General features: G+C 39.6%; 2 protein-coding genes and 1 long non-coding RNA gene across 8 annotated transcripts; 1 reads left to right on the top strand and 2 right to left on the bottom strand.

Annotated features, from left to right (window-relative positions):
- Positions 1–603: 603 nt before the first annotated feature.
- Positions 604–17,528, top strand: LOC146516899 (uncharacterized). Of its 3 annotated transcripts, none has more exons than XR_014874588.1 (4): positions 604–1,029; positions 1,244–1,377; positions 8,519–8,677; positions 13,032–15,324. It is a non-coding gene; the product is annotated as an uncharacterized LOC146516899 (long non-coding RNA). The 3 variants fall into 3 exon arrangements; XR_014874589.1 differs by adding an exon at positions 17,435–17,528 and having other exon boundaries at positions 831–1,377; positions 13,032–14,912; XR_014874587.1 differs by having other exon boundaries at positions 610–1,377.
- On the bottom strand, positions 9,231–11,705 carry LOC146516900 (uncharacterized). The gene has a single exon (XM_085163118.1). The coding sequence runs from the start codon at positions 11,037–11,039 to the stop codon at positions 10,125–10,127; it is 915 nt and encodes a 304-aa protein (XP_085019244.1). The 5' UTR covers positions 11,040–11,705; the 3' UTR covers positions 9,231–10,124.
- LOC146516901 (serine/threonine-protein kinase pim-2-like) lies at positions 11,829–21,548 on the bottom strand. Of its 4 annotated transcripts, XM_085163114.1 has the most exons (12): positions 21,393–21,548; positions 20,522–20,764; positions 18,475–18,717; positions 16,429–16,671; positions 13,964–14,206; positions 13,695–13,829; positions 13,489–13,583; positions 13,300–13,347; positions 12,978–13,196; positions 12,690–12,870; positions 12,433–12,603; positions 11,829–12,343 (listed from the first exon to the last, which is right to left on the bottom strand). In XM_085163114.1, exons 1-12 carry the CDS (start codon positions 21,451–21,453, stop codon positions 12,252–12,254), a joined length of 1,974 nt encoding a protein of 657 aa, XP_085019240.1. In that variant the 5' UTR covers positions 21,454–21,548; the 3' UTR covers positions 11,829–12,251. The 4 variants fall into 4 exon arrangements, with proteins under 4 accessions (XP_085019240.1, XP_085019241.1, XP_085019242.1 ...); XM_085163115.1 differs by lacking the exons at positions 20,522–20,764; positions 21,393–21,548 and adding an exon at positions 19,345–19,637; XM_085163116.1 differs by lacking the exons at positions 18,475–18,717; positions 20,522–20,764; positions 21,393–21,548 and adding an exon at positions 17,299–17,430.
- Between the last annotated feature and the right edge of the window lie 1,377 nt (positions 21,549–22,925).

Consider the following 22,925-nt stretch of genomic DNA (forward strand, 5'->3'; position numbering starts at 1 on the left):
TGTCAATAAGGCCTCTGCAATGTTCTGAAGTGAGTTAAACTTGTCAGGTAGTGATGTCCAGCAGGTGAAAATGCAAGCTCCATGAACACGCACACCTGTGGATTCCAGCTGTGTTCGTAGTTCTGCAAACTTTGACCCCCACAGAGTTGAGCTTTTCAGTTCAGTCAGCTGCATTTCGATGTCATCTGTGTCCAGCCAGATTCCATATCCAAATCCACTTGCTCATTAAAGCTTTCTGGTTTGATCATAAAAGAAAACATTGGTCCATACACCTAAAAGTCCTGAAAACGCATTGTGAATTCTGTCTCAAGTCTACGGATGTATCCGTGTATTTCCGCGGTGCCGATGCTGCGCTGAGCGGACAGCTCCTGAAGTGTCGGAATGTGGAAATTTCAACATTGCTTGAAAAAACTACCAGCTAGCAACGTCCCTCTCACTGGTAGGCTACGTTATTTTTAACCAATTACAAGTTGAATATGGTACATGGGGTTGTTAGCTTAGATACCGACATTAAGAAGCAGCACAACTAATGTGTCTATACGAGTTAATTTGCGATGTACTCCGCTGGCACGGCCATTAATTTTTTAATACACCTTCTCAGATGAATTCAATGGGTGTCGTGCCATCAGTTAACCCTTCGCGTGCCAGCTGTGTGGCAGGAGTGCCCAGGATTGCCGACCCCTGGTCTAACCCATGCGAAATACAGGGCTGCAAATCCCCCTCTTGTCATCTAAAACTATTGCCTATTGTCACAAGGGGGCGCTTTGATGCAGCCTTGCTGCGTTACGACCATTGACTGTAGTCTCGTGCGCAGGAAGCATTGGCTGTCTCTTCCTATGAGAGCTTCGCAATAATGGCGGTCAAGTGTTTTTTCAACAAAGTATGCAGTGCTGCAAACTAGATAATGAGACCAAATGGTTTTTTTTTTACATATCAATGCTAATAAGCTACTCTTTTATTAGGCCCCGAACTCTGACCACAAAGGGAATAACGTCTGTCGAGTTATTTGTGTTGGAGTTATTTGTCCCGGTGAGTCACTCGCTTTCGTTAGCTACCTGTTAAGTTTAGACAATGTATTTTTCCCGCCGATTAAGCTCAGAAACATTTGAAAAAAACTAAACAAAACACCAATACAGTCGGGAACTGTGAGAATGTAGTGTGTTGTTTTACTCACCTTGTTGTTCCTTACAGTGTGGTATAAGTGTTGAATGTTCTAAGCTACAGATGTTACTGCCGATGCTAGGTGTGATGCTATAGCTGCTATGTGCGGTTACTCTGGACTCAGGGAGGGGCGGCCCTCTGCTGCTACCGGTTGGGGTGAGAGAAGGAAAACAGGATAAATACATGCTGTGGAAGAGAGACAGAGATTAATAGCAGGTATGATTCAACGCAGAGAGATCTATTAATTAGGGGTGGGCGATATGAACGATATAGATAGAAACTATATAAATTTGGCCAACGATAGAGATTTTGACTATACCACTCTATCGCGATAGCGCATGTTGATGATGTCATCAAGCTGCGCCTGTTTTGGTCGAAAGTGTCGCAGTGGCTACAACCATTGTCATCTGCAAATTATGCTGACAGTCATAGCAAAGAGATGAAGCACTTTTGAAATATGGGGAAAGCCAAAAACTGCGCTTCCTCCACTTCCGTAACATTCTCTATTCTCACGTTGTTGCAGTATATTAATAACTAACCTTGTATTATGGATGAATGATCTCAGTTGTTCTCCTGACTGAAGTTTGCCCCGTGTATAGCATCCTACTATGCGATTGCATTTCTCCCTGACCACCAGAATCCCTCACGTTAACTTTTATCGAGTGGAAAAAAAAGTTGGAGTTTATCCTCCAGCTTCACTGTGCTAATGTTATGCTAACATAACTGTGCCGCTAGCAATCACGTAGCACATTATATACCAGGTAGTCCAACTTCAGTAACCCTACAAACGCCACTGCTGTTTAGTTTTCTGTCTTCATTATGTCGGAAGTGGTAGCAGAGCTGTACGTTTTAATTAGTTTCAAAAATCTCTCAGTCAGAACATGGTATGTCATGTTTAGGTGTAAACTAGCGAGCCATCTTCTAACTCCGTTAAATTTAATAACTTATGTTTTCATGGATGCCTGGATGTTAAACTTAATTGTTACACCTGGTAAAGCAGCAACGCTGATGATTTTATTAAAGATTAAAGAATTTAGTACGTTTTTAACTCGTGTGTTCATTTGACTTTGGGACCTGAAGTTGACAGAGTTTTGGACCCAGAGTACTCCGCGAAGCTCCTCACTAGTGATGGGCAGATGAAGCTTCATGAAGCACTGGAGCTTGTCATCCAATTGGTTCACCCCAGCGCAAAGCTTCTTGAAGCTTCATTTGCTCTAGTAGGACATCTACTGGACAGCCTGTAAATGTCAACAACAAAAGGAGTGTGTAAAACATGTATATTGTAGTGATGGCACTATACTGTGTATATTTATACTGGCAGTATGGAAAATCATTATGTGGAAATGCTTAAAATGTAAACGATCATTTACTGTGAGGTGAGGTGTGGTTGGGGTATGGACAGTGGTTGTGCTTTTGTAACGTTGAGGTATGGACAGCTACACACTGAGGCTTTGAGCCTCAGTCCTGCCCACATTTTATTCTGTAAAAACTGCATTTTCACTGCTTTTATGACCTTTTTAGTGGGGAGAACATAGCTAGGATTTAATGATTTAACAAATCTTTTAAATCCTTTGTCCTCCACAATGCTAAATGGCTGGGAGTCCTCAGTCACCATGCTAACCAGGTTTTCATCTATTTGAGATTGTTTTTGTTGTCTTTCCTCAGGAGAACAAAGCACAAATATAAATATCACACACGTAACTTATTACAGTTGTATAATATTGTTATATCATTTAGTAACATTACTGCATGCTATATTATTATGGCATTTGATTGCTCACCTAGTCTTGCTCCACAATCGGTGTTCCCCTTATTCTCATGCAAAGCTCTGTAGTGCCTAAGCATGGATGAGGTGTTGTTGTTATATCCCAGCTCCCTGGCACATAGCAAACACTTCACCTTGTACAAAAGTAAAGCCGCTTAACATAAATTGTATAGGGCTTTGGAGTTGACGTCACGCCGCAATGCATTGTGGGAGCGCGGCGCCATGTTCGGGGTCTGCGAATCAAAACAAACACACTGTGTTGGAACGACGATTACAAGATGCTTAAAAGCAGCTCCAAAGAAACGGACGGTATAGAGACCGATTGCGTCCAGAGGCGAAGCGGCGGTACTTGCAGAAAATAGCGTGCATTGGAAATGTGGACCCGTATGAAATACGGCCGTGGAGTAGAAACCCTGAAGACCAACCGCTACTGACGTAGCCTGACATATTTTCGTACCTTATCTGTGGAGTCAGCACGTACAAATCGTCATTTAAACAAAGGTAAGTCAGCTCGAGTACTGCGTGTGAAATGCGTTTGATTTCCCTGCAAACATTCACATTAGTGCAGCATAAATTCATTCATGAGGGGAAATTACAGTGAGAACATGTGGAGGCTGTTAGAGGGATAACATAGTGAGTTCAGTGCATTGATGTGACATTGTCCTGAAGGATTTAGTTACTCTTTATGGTTAAAGAAATTGCAATGATTTATTTATATTTATTATAAATAATTCTAATTATACATCTTGCTTCCATATTTGTATCCTGTGTCACTAAAAATACATTTTATTTTAACTTTATACATTGATTAATGACCTGCAGAATCTCCTTATCATATTAAGTGATTCATAATTGTCACTTTATGCTTTCTCCATCTCTAAAGTGATGACATCCTTGCATTACATATTTTAGGTTCATTTTCTGCAGGCAGGTTTCTGACAGAGAACAGGCAGATTTACACTATACCATGCAGCATTCTATAGATGGACACATAAAGAAATGAAAAATTACATGTATGTGCTAACTTTCTAAAAACTTTGTTACATTTATGATAAAGTAGTCTGCCTTGGCTCATAGTTCTTGTCTTTAAATGAACTTTGTGTGTTTCAGGTCCTGCACTCTCAAAGACTGAATGAACCAGCATTGCAGCCATGGGTCACTGTGAGCATCACAGGGAAGGTTGAAGCCGCCCACTGCACCTGTAAGGCCGGAGTCGTGGAGACCTGCACCCATGTCACTGCTCTTCTGTTTAATGTAGAAGCAACAGTGCGGATCATGGCACAAGGACTGTTACAGATGAACCTGCATGCTGGGTTTTGCTGGGTAATGTGACCATGATACAGCCAGAGGTTGGCCATAAGATAGACTTCTCCTCTTCAGCGGCCCAAAAAAGGCTCTTGATCAAAACATAAACAGACCATCTATATTGAAAGGCAAAAGGAGCCGTCCTCAAAAAAGAAAAATCACACCTGCTACTGTGGAGGAGTTGACACTGCTATAATGCCATAATGTTTTATCTAGGGGTCTAGATTTATGCCTGTAGTGCACTGCCGTGTAAATAAATTGCATTTACTGAATATGTACTGACTGAGTCCCACTGTTCAAAAATTGAATAAAGAAACAAACTAATGTTTGCCTTTTTTTTTTTATTAAAACCACTTTATAGAACATCACATCCGTTACAGTGTAGAATCCATATCATTTATAGTTTACAAGTGACAAAATGTTTACATAAAATCATGACAGTGTTTACATGATATCACCCACTACTAATATTACTTTAATTACTGTATCTTTTGAAAAAATACCGCTATTTATACAGCAAAAGACTTAGGAATGTTTAACAGGAGGAGGTTTCATTTTTCCCTGGTTTTATTATCACACTGTTCACCAAAACGGCAGCAAACCTTCACCATCTTATCCAGAAGGGTCACCTCTTCACCCTCACATGGAAGAAGTAATCTGATTGGCATGGTGGTATGTTTGAAGCAGGTCCCTTGTGTAGCGCTGGAACTCAGTCATGATGTTTCATCCATTTCATAGGCTGGTTTGCTGCAATGATGCCAAATAATTAGCATCTTTATAAATAGAAGGTAGTTCTGCAAAATTACTCAGTAGGATGTTTGTTCTAATTTGCTATGAGCTCAGAGTGCATCGAAAATAAAACTAATAGGCTATAAAGAGTGATATGAACATATTTAGAACTTACCGGAATGAAAATGTCTGGCGCACCAACAGATATTTGGAGATGGAAGAGAACTGGAGCTATCCAGGCTAGACGCCTCCGTGACATCATGCTCCAAAGCCCTATTGCACCATCAGTATTATGAAAATACATCTTCTGTAGAAATTTACATACCTTGTTGGGAGGAATAAAATCACAATGTTCCCACACAGGGGAGGACATCCTCCTCTTCTTAGCTGGCTCCATTCTCTCCTGACTTTCTCTCCTCACTCTCATAAACCTCCAAACTGTCTCCAAACTCTCACTAACCGCAACTCTCCATCAAACACCCACATTTTGAATGAAGTCTGAGGGGTTTATATCGCTGTCATAGCTCGCGGCAAAGTTCGAACCACTTCATGAACCAGTCACGTGGTCATTTTCAGCTCCCCCCATAAATAAAGCAAGCCTCGATACGCACATCGCGGAAACGCCCCCTCCATTACTCGACACAAGCTTCGAAGCCTCGATACAGAACGTCGCATCACTACTAGTGATGGGATTTCCGGCTCTTTTTAGAGATCCGGCTCTTTTGGCTCGGATCACTAAAAAGAACCGGCTCTTTCGGCTCCGAACCGGCTCTTCAGGTTGTTTTGTTGCTTTAATTATTTAATCATTAACAATAATATAAAATTATGCAGAAAAGGAATTACTAATGTTAAAAAAAGTGGTTTTATTTATATATGTTTGTATATGGCCCCTAGAGACAAAGCACGTACAAACTCTAAAGCATATACAAACTCCAAAAAGCACGTACAAACTCCAAAACACATTTCTAGCGTTTACTGAACTTCCAAAACAGAGCTACCCAGATCACTTACATTACACAATTGAAAGCATGTGTGTATTGTTTGTGTATTTATAGACAAGCACTCATATTTATTCAAATAATTAAAAAAAAAAAGTTCATTTACCTGTTACTACCACACACCAAATCCGGTTGTTGATACTTCCTGGCTTGTGTAGCCACTAGGTAACAAAAGCTCAACACTGCGCCCTAGCATCCTGGAGCACTTCTGTTGTCTTTTGTACGTGCTTCTGAGTTTTTACGTGTTTTGGAGTTTGAACGTGTTTTGGAGTTTGTACGTGCTTTGTCTCTAAGGGCCACCATAAATATACTTTATTTATTCACTCCACGTAAAATGTAATAAATAAATCATATAATACAAAAAAACAACTATTTACATTTTAAATTTTTAACTATTTAAATTTTCAGCTTTTTCCTTTTAAACAAATTTAACGTGAAACAACACAAAACACTGCAAACCACAACACAATTAAATATAAATTAAAATATTAAAACAAAAAGAAGATGCACATTCTCTGTCATATGGGCCTGCATGATTTCTGAATCCTTTATCATCTGCAACTGAAAATAGTTGTGGATGATTACTATACCTTTCTAATGTGATGTTGTTGTCCCTCGCTCTCTTTCTCTCTGGCTCTGTTCCTGTGCTGCTGCGAGTGTAACTAACGCCCCTCCCCCCTCTGCCCAGCGCAAAGTACAGGCAGCGTGCGGAGTTTAGCGGAAAAAAGGGTGAGAGAGAGGGTGAGAGAAAGAAAAAAAAAAACCCCTCACGGCTCCCAATAAGGAGCCGGCTCGCGTCGTTCACTTCAAAGAGTCGGCTCTAAGAGCCATTTCGTTCGCGAACGACCCATCACTAATCACTACTCCTCACTACAGCAGCCGTAATGCTATGACAATCCATCAAGCAGTGCGGCTTACCAAAGTTGTACTAAAACATTTTTTAACAGATTTCTGCACGCCCAAATCGGTTCGAGGTCAGTAAGCACAACCAGAATTCATACATAAGGCACACTCTCGATTTTTGAGAAAATCAAAGGATTTTAAGTGTGCCTTATAGTGTGGAAAATATATTATACAGAAGAAAAGAATATATCACGATATATATCGTTACCGCACATGCTTCAAATTATATCGCGATATGAATTTTAGGCCATACAGGAAACTAAACAGCAGTGGTGTTTGCAGGGTTACTGAAGTTGGACTACCTGGTATATGTTGTGCTACGTGATTGCTAGCAACACAGCTATGTTAGCATAACATTAGCACAGTGAAGCTGGAGGATGAACGCCAACTTTTTTTTCCACTCGATAAAAGTTAACGTAAGGGATTCTGGTGGTCAGGGACAAATGCAATCGCATAGCAGGATGCTATACACAGGGCAAACTTCAGTCAGGAGAACAACTGAGATCATTCATCCACAATACAAGGTTAGTTATTAATATACTGCAACAACGGAACAGAACAGCTGCGAGAGAATTCAACATTAATGAATCAATGGCTGTATCCCAATTCAGGGTCTGCAGCCTTAAAGTACGCAGCCTCAACGATCCTCAAGGGCCGCATACTTAAAGACCGCTAAGGCCGGAAGTGCAAGGCTCGTGAAATGGGACGGTCTAGCCTCCGTTGCGCTGCCCAGGTTGCCTAGCAACCATGATACTAACAGCTGGAAACGTTTCATACAGCTTTGTTTGACAGAAATGAAGGAGAAAATCTTTTGTTCATTTGTTTGTTTGTTTCTACATGAGCTTTGATCATTCTCTGTAAGATTAAGCTCAGCTATTGAACGGCGTATATTTTAAAGTAAAGACTTTAAAACCAAGTTAGTACAAACGTCACTAATGTTACATAACTTTGCCGACATGTGGCCAACAGTAATGTTTTCATGTTCTTCGTTATTAAACATTTGCACAAAAATAACTGACATAATATTCAGTACTTACTTAAAGTTGACTCTTCGGGCGCCCCTCATCCGCTGTTTTTTTTTCGGCAAAATTATCCACACCCACCGCCACGCTATGCATTCTGGGATATGTTGGGCCACAAAGTCTACACCGCCACGTCCTTAAAATTCAGGGAAATGAAGGACGCATTTGAGGGCCGCATTTCGAGCAGCCTTCGAATTGGGACAGCCTTCGTCGCGTCGCGGTGATGTAATCGGCCTTAAAATGCGGCCTTTAAGGCTGCAGACCCTGAATTGGGATACAGCCAATGTTACGGAAGTGGAGGAAGCGCAGTTTTTGGCTTTCCCCATATTTCAAAAGTGCTTCATCTCTTTGCTATGACTGTCAGCATAATTTGCAGATGGATGGTTGTAGCCGCTGCGATGCTTTTGACCAAAACAGGCGCAGCTTGATGACATCATCAACAGGTGCTATCGCGATAGAGCGGAATAGTCCAAATCTCTATCGTTGGCCAAGTTTATATCGTTTCTATCGTATATCGTTCATATTGCCCACCCCTACCTAAGAGCAGACTCAATCACTTGAAATATTTACAAGATTTATTAATGAGAGGAATCAACTTAAACAGGAGCACGGTCATTAACAGAAACTCTGCACAGGTGCCGTGGGAAACCAGGGGGCAGAGAAACAGTCGGGCACGCGGAACACAGGAAGAGCACGGGCTGGAACTTCTGCAACAGAGGAGAGAGGCGTCACTGGACCGGGAAACGAGTGAGAGAAGGCAGAGTGAGAGAGACAAGGCCAACTTTTACAGACAGGTAAGAGAGCGCAGACGGTCATTAGCATCACAGTGGATTCTTTTGTCACACATTAGGTGATCAGTCAAACAGCTCTATTAAATTTATGGAATTCACATTGAGTATAGATGGATATTAAGAAATATGGCTGGGTATCATCACTGATTTCTAGAATCGATTCGATTCCGATTCACAAGGTCCCAAATCGATTCGATCCACAATTTGATTCGATTCGATTTGAATCAGGGAAATTTTGCCTCAGACAGTCAGAAATATTATAATTCTGATCACTTATCAGTACATATCTATATTTTTATATCTATAAAAAGAAAGCTGACACTTGCGAGACTTTATCAAAAGTGTAAGCATCACAGCAGATTCATTTGCATCAATGTAACTGAGGATAAAACACAGAAAAACATGAAGGCAGTTTTCCTGGTCTGGGTTTTTATAGCAGATGACATTAAGTTTAAATTTGTTCAGTATTGAACAGCAGAAATGAGTCTTTCTTGTCGTAAGTAAGTAAAAACCCCCCCCCCCCCCCCCCCACACACACACACAAAAAAACAGCGGCCGACACCGTGGACTGGTGGGTAATAAGTAGGGGTTGTCACGGCGAGTGAGATGAGCCATGTGGAGATGATAAAGGAGGATCCAATTGCAGGCACTTGTAAAGGTGTGAAGGTGGTTTGTTGAATACACGGCACAAGGAAAATGGCAAACGAAGACAAACTAAACTATACTGGAAAACAACTAAACTACAGAGCAGGAACCAGAACGCAAACATGAAAAAGGGCGAGCAGAGGCGGATGACGGTAGACAGCAGGGATAACACACAGAAGGAGCAGGGTGGATACACAGACGGACCAGCAACTACAGTGACAGGAGATGCGACTTAAATACACACAGAGAAACACAGGGAGATTACACACAGGTGGGGGACACAGCTGGGAGTAATCAACAAGACGAGACAAGGGAGGTAAACCTGAACACACTCACATGAGACGCAGACCTTCACAATAAAACAGGAAACAAGAACGCTACACAAGGACGCAGACTCGACACTGACAGACAGACTGAATATAACACATGGAACCTAAATGCTAAACATGAGACACAAATCCTGAAACACGAATAAACAGAAACATGGAACTCTAATAATAATAATAATCATCATCATCATAATAATAATATTAATAACACTCATAGCACCCAAAACTACAACAATCATTCAAAAATAAACTAACAATCAAAACTCAAAATACTGGGTCGAAACTGACCCAGAACCGTGACAGGGGTGGGTTTTGATTATTGATTTAGAGACAGAGTAAGCTCTAAGCTCTTTAACCTGAGATTCTGGTGTGTGATTTTATCGTGGTGGAAGCAAAACAGCCAAAGTAAGAGGAAATTCGTGACGATGTTTATGTGAAGTATAGAGTCAAAAAGCAATTGAGGTTCCACAGTCCTCTCAGTCCGTGTCTTGATTCCCACACACAGCCAAGATGCGATTCTTGACGTAGTCTTTAGCAGCCGTCGGATTGGTGAATATTTCCTCACCAAGAGGGGAAGAAATCCTTAGCTTAGCTGGGTATAGCATCCCGAATCTCACACCCCAACATCCGCGCAGTAGATCTTTAGCTTCTTTAAAGGCCCCCCGTCTCTTCGCGACTGCAGATGGCAGGTCAGGGAAAATTAGGATTCTGTCTCCATTATGCGTCAGGGGACTGTTTAACGCGGCCCTGCGAAGTACCTCCTCCTTTTCTTGAAAGTAGTGAAATTTGACAATAAGTGGCCTGGGTCTCTGGTCTCTCGCAGGGACGGGCTGGAGGCTGCGATGTGCCCGATCCAGTGTTGGAGCGGTATCCAGAGCCAAAACCTCCTTTAGTAGCTGGGCCACCAAGGTGACAGGGCACGTCCCAGTCTCAAAGTGCTCCCTCACGCCAAGTATTCGAATGTTGCATCTGCGCTGTCTCCCCTCAAGGTCTTCGGTCTTGTCCGAAAGAGCTGACACAACTTCTTTCAGATCGTGAACTTGCTTCTCCAAGTCCACAACCCGGTCCGAATATGTGTTTGCATCTTCTTCCACGCTAGTTAGCCGGCTATGGTGGTCAGTGCAGGTAGTAGCTAGAGCATCAATCTTAGCACAAAGTTCAGTCCACACTTCATCTATTTGGTCAGAAACATTGCTGCGAAGCGAATCGATTAGCTCATTAAGAGCTTGGCACTTGGTCTCGACTTTTGCTTCCAGCATAGAAATTTTGGCGACTACGTTCTTCTCCGAATTAGCTATGGCAGCCATTAGCGCGGCCGTGTCCGGGGATGTAGCATTGCTATCAGTTGCCTTGGCTCCATCAGTCTTTCTGGTGTTTTTGGATCCTGACATTGTTGCAAAGTTCCCTTAGGTGATGCGCACGTTTGCAGTGATAACTCAGCTGACGACAGATAACGCGTTAGTGCCCAATGTCGCAGTATTTATTTGAAAAAATAGCGTATCCCCACAGAGCAACTCAGCCACGCGTCTTTACATGTCACTGCTCCTACGTCACCCCCTGTGTTTACGTCTTTGTGCAGAATCCGTGTACCTGCTCTCATTTACTGTTTTAGCTGTTTGGTGGTTGTAGACATTTTGTGAGGTTTAACCTGAGATTCTGGCGTTTTGGGCAAAATAAATTTATATTTAAAAATCGATTCAGGTTTTTAATGAATCGATATCACGTTATCCAAGCCAGAATCGATTTTAATTGATAAATCGATCATCAAAACCCACCCCTATTAAGAAATATAAAATTTTCACTACTGAATGGACATTAATGATTAAATTCAACCTTAACTATAGCAACAAGTCACATCTGTTGTCTAGAGGCGCTTTACATTGGAATGCAGAGACCCTATAGTATTAGAAAATGAATCCCACCAATCAGAGAGCCCACTATGAGCAAACAATCAGCAACAGTGGGAAGGAAAAACTGTTGCAACCTCTGTTAGATCGGGGAAATCTGTTGAGACGCATTGGAGGTTAGGGCAACGGATGCAAGTCTTCAGAGCAGTGACAGTATGACTTTAGTTGTGCATACTTTAACCTGATTTAGTTTTCAGTTTTCTTACTTGTCAAAATGCATCATGAGTAAAAAACTATCCTTGACATGGTAATGAAAGAGTATTCTCAGCAAAGTTGAGTTAAACAAGTTTTAATGGAAGTTTAAGTTAAATCTTTTAATTTTTACTAATTTTGATTACATCAACGTATTTTATTACATTAACCTAATCAAATAAGGCCAATTTTGATGAAGCTCCTGACCCAGCCCAAGCTCTCTATGAAGACGAGGAAAAACTCCCCGGGGATCCAGAATAATGGGAAGAAACCTCGGGAAAGCCAATTCAAAGAGAGATCCCCTTTCCTGGGATGGCTGGGGGGGTTACAGGAATTTCAGGATAGCAAAATTTAGAATCGGCCAAAAAAAACCCAAAAAACAATCTTTTCCTGTTAAAAAAGCAAAAAAATGAAAGAAAGACAAAAAAAGAAAGTTAGGTCATGTATCACACTTATGATAAGATATGAAATGTGTGTGTGTGTGTGTGTGTTAGAGAGATGGGTTTATCTGAGCCAGGGGTGACGCTGGAGGTCCCCCAGCGTTGGGCGCTTCTCCGGGACATCGGTTAAACACGCGTCCAAGAAATTCCGGCAGTCTGGAAGGAAAGAAAGGAGAGAAAAGATGAAGATGATAGTTCCAGTGATGCAAGCCATCAGTGAATCTTGAAGTGTGATGTTTTATTACGTGGGGACAGATGCTTGTTGAATTTCAGTTCCTTTTCGAGGAACGTCATGATATTAAACTCCCCCACATGAAGCGTTTCATACAGCACCACTCCCATTTGCCACACCGTGGTGGGTCCAGGCCTGTATTTTTTGCCCCAGTAACATTCGGGAGGGGTGTGGATAGGTGTACCTAATAAACAGACACAATTACAATTTCTTCTAAAACAAAAGGCACAAATTGCTACATCTGTGAAGAGCAGGAGCTGAATGTGTTACCATAGAAGAAGCGGAACCGCGATCGCTTAGTAGCAAAGCAGCTCAGTCCAAAGTCAATGATACGAACTCGAGGTACATCTGAGCCGGTCTCAATCAGAATGTTGTCACTCTTGATGTCCCGGTGAAAGATGTGTTTCTCCTCCAGGTCCTTTGCTGCATCAACCAGTTGCTTCAGAATGACCTGGAAAAGATGAAAAAGACAGTAATTAGTCAACAGGTTGATGCTTCTCTGATACTCTGTGCTTTGATTGAATGCTGTAAAGTCTAAGGCTCTTCCAGTCAACTTACCTTGGCCTTTTCTTCTGGTAAACATCCTCCATTTTCTCTTATGTAATCAAACAGGTCCACAGCGGGGACAGGTCTCTCCTGCACCAGGATCAGCTCTGTGCCGAAGTCAAACCAGTCCAACAGAGAAACGGGAGCCGACATTCCCACTGATCCATCTGCTTCAGCTGCAAGCTTCAGCAAAATGGCCACTTCCACTGAGACTTCCTTCCCGTTTTCATCCTGATATATTACAACAAAGTGGATGATGAGGAACAGATGTTTCACAGGTGAACGCTGCACTCAGTCCAGGAATGTAAAAACAGTTCAAGTGTTGCACACTTACCGTCACTTGGATGGGGATTCTGTCCTTGGGAATGTGTTTGATAGCTACCTAAAAAACACATAGAATTGGTGAGCATTTCCTCAGTATGACATCATTAAAGGTGTAAAACAGCACCTTTAATGCTCAGCTGACGATATTATCCGTTATGTGCGTTACTGCCTGTCTTACTCCCACCATCTCAACACTTACTGGGAAATGATCTGTTATCCTGTAGCCAGCAAACACTGCTCCACAGCCGCCATTTCCTAGATGGTGCTCCTGCACATATCTGGCTTGGTATTCCCCTGAAAAGACACAAATGTTGTTTTACTACAGCTGTGACACAAATTACTCTCTGCTGTACCCTAAATGTTGCTCTTCACCTGAGTATAAAAGCCAAGCTGCTTGCTACTTACGTTGCTGGTCGTCTGCTGAATTTTGGACGACGTTTTTGGTTTTGTCCTTTTTCTTTTTCTTGGGTGACTCTTTGCTGTCTCCTGCAGACTTCCTTCGGCCATTTTTTGTGCACCCCTTTGTGTTTTGACTGCAGTCTGCAGACGTGGAAAACACCAAAAGCACATCAGCGTATTAGATCATACACACAAATATCTCCCAAACACTAATATCTTAAACCGAGCAACCAGCTGTGCACTTAATCTACCCCTCACTCAACTAATTAGCCTACCTTTACCAGCGTCCACAGAGGAAGACGCTTGCCCCCTGTCTCCACTCGTAGGCTCAGCAAGTTTAATCTTCTTTGGTGGACTGGTTGTGCCCGCTCCATCTTGCTGGGCCATACGCTTCACTGCTTTGTCCTCATGTGTATCTGAGCTGGTGGAAGGAGCAGCCTGCTCAGTGACCCTCCTTCTTTTTACGGGGATCTCCTTTTCAGGACTGGCCTTTCTTTTAGCCATCCTGCTCTTAGAGTCTATAAACAACAACAACAACACAGTAGTGAAAAAGAGTGCTCGACATCAGGACTGGAAGGATTTTGATGCCATTTTAGGGAGTATTGGTTAAATTATAATAACAAGTTTATCCTTTTGATAAAAAACAGAGCAACACAAGTCCATACTAGGTCTACTAAGACTTAGATCTTCATGACACTTGTTGATCTGTTTTTACTGCTGAGTCCAAGAATAAACTTGTCACATTATTTTACCAAAAGACAAAGTGCCCCAGTAACCTTTCTTTGATTAGACGTGTTGTAATTATGCTATTTTCAGTCAAACATACCCATATGGAAAAGAAATATTAAAAATTTATAAAAGACTTGCATAAGATGTGGCCTACTTCATACAGTGAATTATATCAAAACATACAAGTTTCACACAAGACAGATACAAACTTTATAAGATTTATATATATCTTTTCCATGTGGGTGGGATTCAAATGTTTCATTTTATACACAGACTGTCAACATTTTTAGAAAAGTAGATTCTGTTATTTGAGAGATTTTACCCAGATTTGATGCATTTGTTTACTTACTTTGATCTCCTGGATCTTTCTTATCTCCTGAATTTGTATTTTTTCTCGTTTCCTTTTTCATGTTAATTTTTGAGACGTTTTAAAATGGAAAATGTCACCGTAATGAGGGAATACTTCTTCAAATGTGTGTGCTTGTCTTTTCTAAGGTGTTTAAGTGAGTTCCATAAGTGAGCTTTGTTATGGCCCTAGCAGGGCCTCCTCCTGAAGGTGCCTGTGTGGGAGTGTCCTTCAATCGCTTCTGCCTGAGGTGCCACCTTTCCCTTTTACACAGCTGACTCTCGTCAGTAATTAAAAGTATTTAATCCCAGGGAAAGGTGAGCTCTGGGCCAGAGTGCCATGTGAGTGGTTACAGCTAGTGAGCTGTGTGTGTGTGTTTGTGGTGTTTGTAGCTAGTGAGCTGTATTATTGTGGTTTGCAGCTAGTGAGCTGCTCTCTTTCTTTTTGGCTTACGTTTGACTTTATTGACCAACGCTTGAGTTTTGTTTGTTTTCTTAAATGGTGATAGCGGCTTGTCCGTCTCTTTTAGTTGAGCTACTTTAATAAAACTCTTTAATTTAACCCTCATGCCTTCTTGTCTCCTTTTTCTGACCCGGACACTTTTTGTTACTTCCCCCTCACCGCCTAGACCCCTCAGGGGAACGTAACAGCTTTCAAAATAAACTCAGGAGACTATGGCAACAGAACCTTGCCTTTCAGTGACATTGCTGACTGCCAGTAAAAGTGTTCCTAAGTAGTTTAAAGAAAAACACTGTGGCAGACAAATCCATAATAATTCATATAATTTAATAAGAAGTCGATATACCTACCTATAAATTTTGTTTTTTAAATTGTGCATTTATTTTTTATATAGTGTAACTACTCGACCTTATTTCTCTTTTTAAATCTAGAGGCAATCACGTTTTTGAGGTTGTATCACCTTTCCATTTTCTATTAAAGTACATTAATTCATGTGTACTGTTTTTTTCTAAAATAAAAACATCATAGTTTCCCAACACCCCATTGTTGTGTGAATAGCTATGGGTTAACTAGCTATTGGTGTTAATTTACTGATTAACTTTTAAAACACATGCTCAACTTACTGAAAAAGTCCCACAGTGGCTTCCATCCTTATGTTGGTTTGTCCAGTTTACGGCAGAACACATCAAACCTGGGGCCCATGTCAGCCCTACTTGTGGCCGTATATTTAAGTGAAGAAATATAAAGCAATTTGGCACTTGAAGAGCCTTTTTCGTTAGGGGGGGATTTATTTATTTTTGAGTCCAATGCTAAAATGCGTTCTTAAAAAAGTAAAAAAAAAAAAAAAAAATTAATATGAAGGTCTAACCCAGGAGTCAGCAACCTTTCTGATGATAAGTGCCATCTAAAATTTCCTTAGAAGTCAACGTGCCATATGATTGCATTAGCAATAAATTTAATAACGCTCTATATCAACAGTTACACACTATATAGAACAACTTTATAGAATTATATTTGTTCGCAGATGTTGGCATAGAGCAGATCAGCTATTTTGAAACAAAAAAGACACTTTTTTTTTATCAGTAACAAGAACTCCATAACAGCAAATGAACTGTTCAACAGAAAAATATCTCCCAAACACTAATATCTTAAACCGAGCAACCAGCTGTGCACTTAATCTACCCCTCACTCAACTAATTAGCCTACCTTTACCAGCATCCACAGAGGAAGACGCTTGCCCCCTGTCTCCACTCGTAGGCTCAGCAAGTTTAATCTTCTTTGGTGGACTGGTTGTGCCCGCTCCATCTTGCTGGGCCATACGCTTCACTGCTTTGTCCTCATGTGTATCTGAGCTGGTGGAAGGAGCAGCCTGCTCAGTGACCCTCCTTCTTTTTACGGGGATCTCCTTTTCAGGACTGGCCTTTCTTTTAGCCATCCTGCTCTTAGAGTCTATAAACAACAACAACACAGTAGTGAAAAAGAGTGCTCAACATCCGGACTGGAAGGATTTTGATGCCATTTTAGGGAATATTGGTTAAATTATAATAACAAGTTTATCCTTTTGATAAAAAACAGAGCAACACAAGTCCATACTAGGTCTACTAAGACTTAGATCTTCATGACACTTGTTGATCTGTTTTTACTGCTGAGTCAAGAATAAACTTGTCACATTATTTTACCAAAAGACAAAGTGCCCCAGTAACCTTTCTTTGATTAGACGTGTTGTAATTATGCTATTTTCAGTCAAACATACCCATATGGAAAAGAAATATTAAAAATTTATAAAAGACTTGCATAAGATGTGGCCTACTTCATACAGTGAATCATATCAGGCTTATATGATTTACTCATGAAAGTGGCCACTTTCTCATTACTTTCATATATTGTTTTAGTAAGTATCCAAAACATACAAGTTTCACACAAGACAGATACAAACTTTATAAGATTTATATGTATCTTTTCCATATGGGTGGGATTCAAATGTTTCATTTTATACACAGACTGTCAACATTTTTAGAAAAGTAGATTCTGTTATTTGAGGGATTTTACCCAGATTTGATGTATTTGTTTACTTACTTTGATCTCCTGGATCTTTCTTATCTCCTGAATTTGTATTTTTTCTAGTTTCCTTTTTCATGTTAATTTTTGAGACCTTTTAAAATGGAAAATGTCACCGTAATGAGGGAATACTTCTTCAAATGTGTGCTCTAAGCTGTTTAAGTGAGTTCCATAAGTGAGCTTTCAAAATAAACTCAGGAGACTATGGCAACAGAACCTTGCCTTTCAGTGATATCACTGACTGCCAGTAAAAGTGTTCCTAAGTAGTTTAAAGAAAAACACTGTGGCAGACAAAGCCATAATAATTCATATAATTTAATAAGAAGTCGATATACCTACCTATAAATTTTGTTTTTTAAATTGTGCATTTATTTTTTATATAGTGTAACTACTCGACCTCATTTCTCTTTTTAAATCTAGAGGCAATCACGTTTTTGAGGTTGTATCACCTTTCCATTTTCTATTAAAGTACATTAATTCATGTGTACTGTTTTTTTCTAAAATAAAAACATCATAGTTTCCCAACACCCCGTTGTTGTGTGAATAGCTATGGGTTAACTAGCTATTGGTGTTAATTTACTGATTAACTTATAAAACACATGCTCAACTTACTGAAAAAGTCCCACAGTGGCTTCCATCCTTATGTTGGTTTGTCCAGTTTACGGCAGAACACATCAAACCTGGGGCCCATGTCAGCCCTACTTGTGGCCGTATATTTAAGTGAAGAAATATAAAGCAATTTGGCACTTGAAGAGCCTTTTTCGTTAGGGGGGGATTTATTTATTTTTGAGTCCAATGCTAAAATGCGTTCTTAAAAAAGTAAAAAAAAAATAAAAGAATTAATATGAAGGTCTAACCCAGGAGTCAGCAACCTTTCTGATGATAAGTGCCATCTAAAATTTCCTTAGAAGTCAACGTGCCATATGATTGCATTAGCAATAAATTTAATAACGCTCTATATCAACAGTTACACACTATATAGAACAACTTTATAGAATTATATTTGTTCGCAGATGTTGGCATAGAGCAGATCAGCTATTTTGAAACAAAAAAGACACTTTTTTTTATCAGTAACAAGAACTCCATAACAGCAAATGAACTGTTCAACAGAAAAATATCTCCCAAACACTAATATCTTAAACCGAGCAACCAGCTGTGCACTTAATCTACCCCTCACTCAACTAATTAGCCTACCTTTACCAGCATCCACAGAGGAAGACGCTTGCCCCCTGTCTCCACTCGTAGGCTCAGCAAGTTTAATCTTCTTTGGTGGACTGGTTGTGCCCGCTCCATCTTGCTGGGCCATACGCTTCACTGCTTTGTCCTCATGTGTATCTGAGCTGGTGGAAGGAGCAGCCTGCTCAGTGACCCTCCTTCTTTTTACGGGGATCTCCTTTTCAGGACTGGCCTTTCTTTTAGCCATCCTGCTCTTAGAGTCTATAAACAACAACAACACAGTAGTGAAAAAGAGTGCTCGACATCAGGACTGGAAGGATTTTGATGCCATTTTAGGGAGTATTGGTTAAATTATAATAACAAGTTTATCCTTTTGATAAAAAACAGAGCAAAACAAGTCCATACTAGGTCTACTAAGACTTAGATCTTCATGACACTTGTTGATCTGTTTTTACTGCTGAGTCCAAGAATAAACTTGTCACATTATTTTACCAAAAGACAAAGTGCCCCAGTAACCTTTCTTTGATTAGACGTGTTGTAATTATGCTATTTTCAGTCAAACATACCCATATGGAAAAGAAATATTAAAAATTTATAAAAGACTTGCATAAGATGTGGCCTACTTCATACAGTGAATCATATCAGGCTTATATGATTTACTCATGAAAGTGGCCACTTTCTCATTACTTTCATATATTGTTTTAGTAAGTATCCAAAACATACAAGTTTCACACAAGACAGATACAAACTTTATAAGATTTATATGTATCTTTTCCATATGGGTGGGATTCAAATGTTTCATTTATACACAGACTGTCAACATTTTTAGAAAAGTAGATTCTGTTATTTGAGGGATTTTACCCAGATTTGATGTATTTGTTTACTTACTTTGATCTCCTGGATCTTTCTTATCTCCTGAATTTGTATTTTTTCTAGTTTCCTTTTTCATGTTAATTTTTGAGACCTTTTAAAATGGAAAATGTCACCGTAATGAGGGAATACTTCTTCAAATGTGTGCTCTAAGCTGTTTAAGTGAGTTCCATAAGTGAGCTTTCAAAATAAACTCAGGAGACTATGGCAACAGAACCTTGCCTTTCAGTGATATCACTGACTGCCAGTAAAAGTGTTCCTAAGTAGTTTAAAGAAAAACACTGTGGCAGACAAAGCCATAATAATTCATATAATTTAATAAGAAGTCGATATACCTACCTATAAATTTTGTTTTTTAAATTGTGCATTTATTTTTTATATAGTGTAACTACTCGACCTCATTTCTCTTTTTAAATCTAGAGGCAACCACGTTTTTGAGGTTGTATCACCTTTCCATTTTCTATTAAAGTACATTAATTCATGTGTACTGTTTTTTTCTAAAATAAAAACATCATAGTTTCCCAACACCCCGTTGTTGTGTGAATAGCTATGGGTTAACTAGCTATTGGTGTTAATTTACTGATTAACTTTTAAAACACATGCTCAACTTACTGAAAAAGTCCCACAGTGGCTTCCATCCTTATGTTGGTTTGTCCAGTTTACGGCAGAACACATCAAACCTGGGGCCCATGTCAGCCCTACTTGTGGCCGTATATTTAAGTGAAGAAATATAAAGCAATTTGGCACTTGAAGAGCCTTTTTCGTTAGGGGGGGATTTATTTATTTTTGAGTCCAATGCTAAAATGCGTTCTTAAAAAAGTAAAAAAAAAATAAAAGAATTAATATGAAGGTCTAACCCAGGAGTCAGCAACCTTTCTGATGATAAGTGCCATCTAAAATTTCCTTAGAAGTCAACGTGCCATATGATTGCATTAGCAATAAATTTAATAACGCTCTATATCAACAGTTACACACTATATAGAACAACTTTATAGAATTATATTTGTTCGCAGATGTTGGCATAGAGCAGATCAGCTATTTTGAAACAAAAAAGACACTTTTTTTTTATCAGTAACAAGAACTCCATAACAGCAAATGAACTGTTCAACAGAAAAATATCTCCCAAACACTAATATCTTAAACCGAGCAACCAGCTGTGCACTTAATCTACCCCTCACTCAACTAATTAGCCTACCTTTACCAGCATCCACAGAGGAAGACGCTTGCCCCCTGTCTCCACTCGTAGGCTCAGCAAGTTTAATCTTCTTTGGTGGACTGGTTGTGCCCGCTCCATCTTGCTGGGCCATACGCTTCACTGCTTTGTCCTCATGTGTATCTGAGCTGGTGGAAGGAGCAGCCTGCTCAGTGACCCTCCTTCTTTTTACGGGGATCTCCTTTTCAGGACTGGCCTTTCTTTTAGCCATCCTGCTCTTAGAGTCTATAAACAACAACAACACAGTAGTGAAAAAGAGTGCTCGACATCAGGACTGGAAGGATTTTGATGCCATTTTAGGGAGTATTGGTTAAATTATAATAACAAGTTTATCCTTTTGATAAAAAACAGAGCAAAACAAGTCCATACTAGGTCTACTAAGACTTAGATCTTCATGACACTTGTTGATCTGTTTTTACTGCTGAGTCCAAGAATAAACTTGTCACATTATTTTACCAAAAGACAAAGTGCCCCAGTAACCTTTCTTTGATTAGACGTGTTGTAATTATGCTATTTTCAGTCAAACATACCCATATGGAAAAGAAATATTAAAAATTTATAAAAGACTTGCATAAGATGTGGCCTACTTCATACAGTGAATCATATCAGGCTTATATGATTTACTCATGAAAGTGGCCACTTTCTCATTACTTTCATATATTGTTTTAGTAAGTATCCAAAACATACAAGTTTCACACAAGACAGATACAAACTTTATAAGATTTATATATATCTTTTCCATATGGGTGGGATTCAAATGTTTCATTTTATACACAGACTGTCAACATTTTTAGAAAAGTAGATTCTGTTATTTGAGGGATTTTACCCAGATTTGATGTATTTGTTTACTTACTTTGATCTCCTGGATCTTTCTTATCTCCTGAATTTGTATTTTTTCTAGTTTCCTTTTTCATGTTAATTTTTGAGACCTTTTAAAATGGAAAATGTCACCGTAATGAGGGAATACTTCTTCAAATGTGTGCTCTAAGCTGTTTAAGTGAGTTCCATAAGTGAGCTTTCAAAATAAACTCAGGGGACTATGGCAACAGAACCTTGCCTTTCAGTGATATCACTGACTGCCAGTAAAAGTGTTCCTAAGTAGTTTAAAGAAAAACACTGTGGCAGACAAAGCCATAATAATTCATATAATTTAATAAGAAGTCGATATACCTACCTATAAATTTTGTTTTTAAATTGTGCATTTATTTTTTATATAGGTGTAACTACTCGACCTCATTTCTCTTTTTAAATCTAGAGGCAATCACGTTTTGAGGTTGTATCACCTTTCCATTTTCTATTAAAGTACATTAATTCATGTGTACTGTTTTTTTCTAAAATAAAAACATCATAGTTTCCCAACACCCCGTTGTTGTGTGAATAGCTATGGGTTAACTAGCTATTGGTGTTAATTTACTGATTAACTTATAAAACACATGCTCAACTTACTGAAAAAGTCCCACAGTGGCTTCCATCCTTATGTTGGTTTGTCCAGTTTACGGCAGAACACATCAAACCTGGGGCCCATGTCAGCCCTACTTACGGCCGTATATTTAAGTGAAGAAATATAAAGCAATTTGGCACTTGAAGAGCCTTTTTCGTTAGGGGGGGATTTATTTATTTTTGAGTCCAATGTTAAAATGCGTTCTTAAAAAAGTTTAAAAAAAAAAAAAAATTAATATGAAGGTCTAACCCAGGAGTCAGCAACCTTTCTGATGATAAGTGCCATCTAAAATTTCCTTAGAAGTCAACGTGCCATATGATTGCATTAGCAATAAATTTAATAACGCTCTATATCAACAGTTACACACTATATAGAACAACTTTATAGAATTATATTTGTTCGCAGATGTTGGCATAGAGCAGATCAGCTATTTTGAAACAAAAAAGACACTTTTTTTATCAGCAACAAGAACTCAACAACAAGCAAATGAACTGTACAACAAAAAATGCAAATGCTATTTATGGTCTCCTCAAAACAATGATAAGAAAAATAAACTGGGCCAATATGGCATGTTTGTTAATACAGGGATGGACATGTTAATGTGATCTCTGGTCTCCCACTCAGAGACACAGGTCTCAGAGTGTCCAGCATTCAGACGGCTACCTGAGGACACTCATGTGAGAGAAAATCTGCTCACACACATATGTAGAGCCAAATACTGTCAATAAGGCCTCTGCAATGTTCTGAAGACAGTTAAACTTGTCAGGTAGTGATGTCCAGCAGGTGAAAATGCAAGCTCCATGAACACGCACAGCTGTGGATTCCAGCTGTTTTATTTGTGTTTTGATTTTGACCAAATACTTCATCCATTCATTCGTTCATTCATTCGTTGTGAGAATCTCTAATAAAAGTGAATAGCAGCGTCAGGGTTGTTCTGTTATCCTT

The sequence above is a fragment of the Neolamprologus multifasciatus genome, chromosome 6 (genome assembly GCF_963576455.1).
Source record: "Neolamprologus multifasciatus chromosome 6, fNeoMul1.2, whole genome shotgun sequence".
Classification (NCBI taxonomy): domain Eukaryota; kingdom Metazoa; phylum Chordata; class Actinopteri; order Cichliformes; family Cichlidae; genus Neolamprologus; species Neolamprologus multifasciatus.

Excerpts from the sequence above, each read along its gene's own strand:
- LOC146516900 (XM_085163118.1), bottom strand. The coding sequence starts at position 11,039 with ATGTCAGGATCCAAAAACACCAGAAAGACTGATGGAGCCAAGGCAACT.
- LOC146516901 (XM_085163114.1), bottom strand. The coding sequence starts at position 21,453 with ATGAAAAAGGAAACTAGAAAAAATACAAATTCAGGAGATAAGAAAGAT. Across the intron at positions 18,718-20,521 it reads CTCTGTGGATGCTGGTAAAG|ACTCTAAGAGCAGGATGGCT; the intron begins GTAGGCTAATTA and ends TGTTGTTTATAG. Across the intron at positions 13,584-13,694 it reads TTCAGCAGACGACCAGCAAC|GGGAATACCAAGCCAGATAT; the intron begins GTAAGTAGCAAG and ends GTGTCTTTTCAG.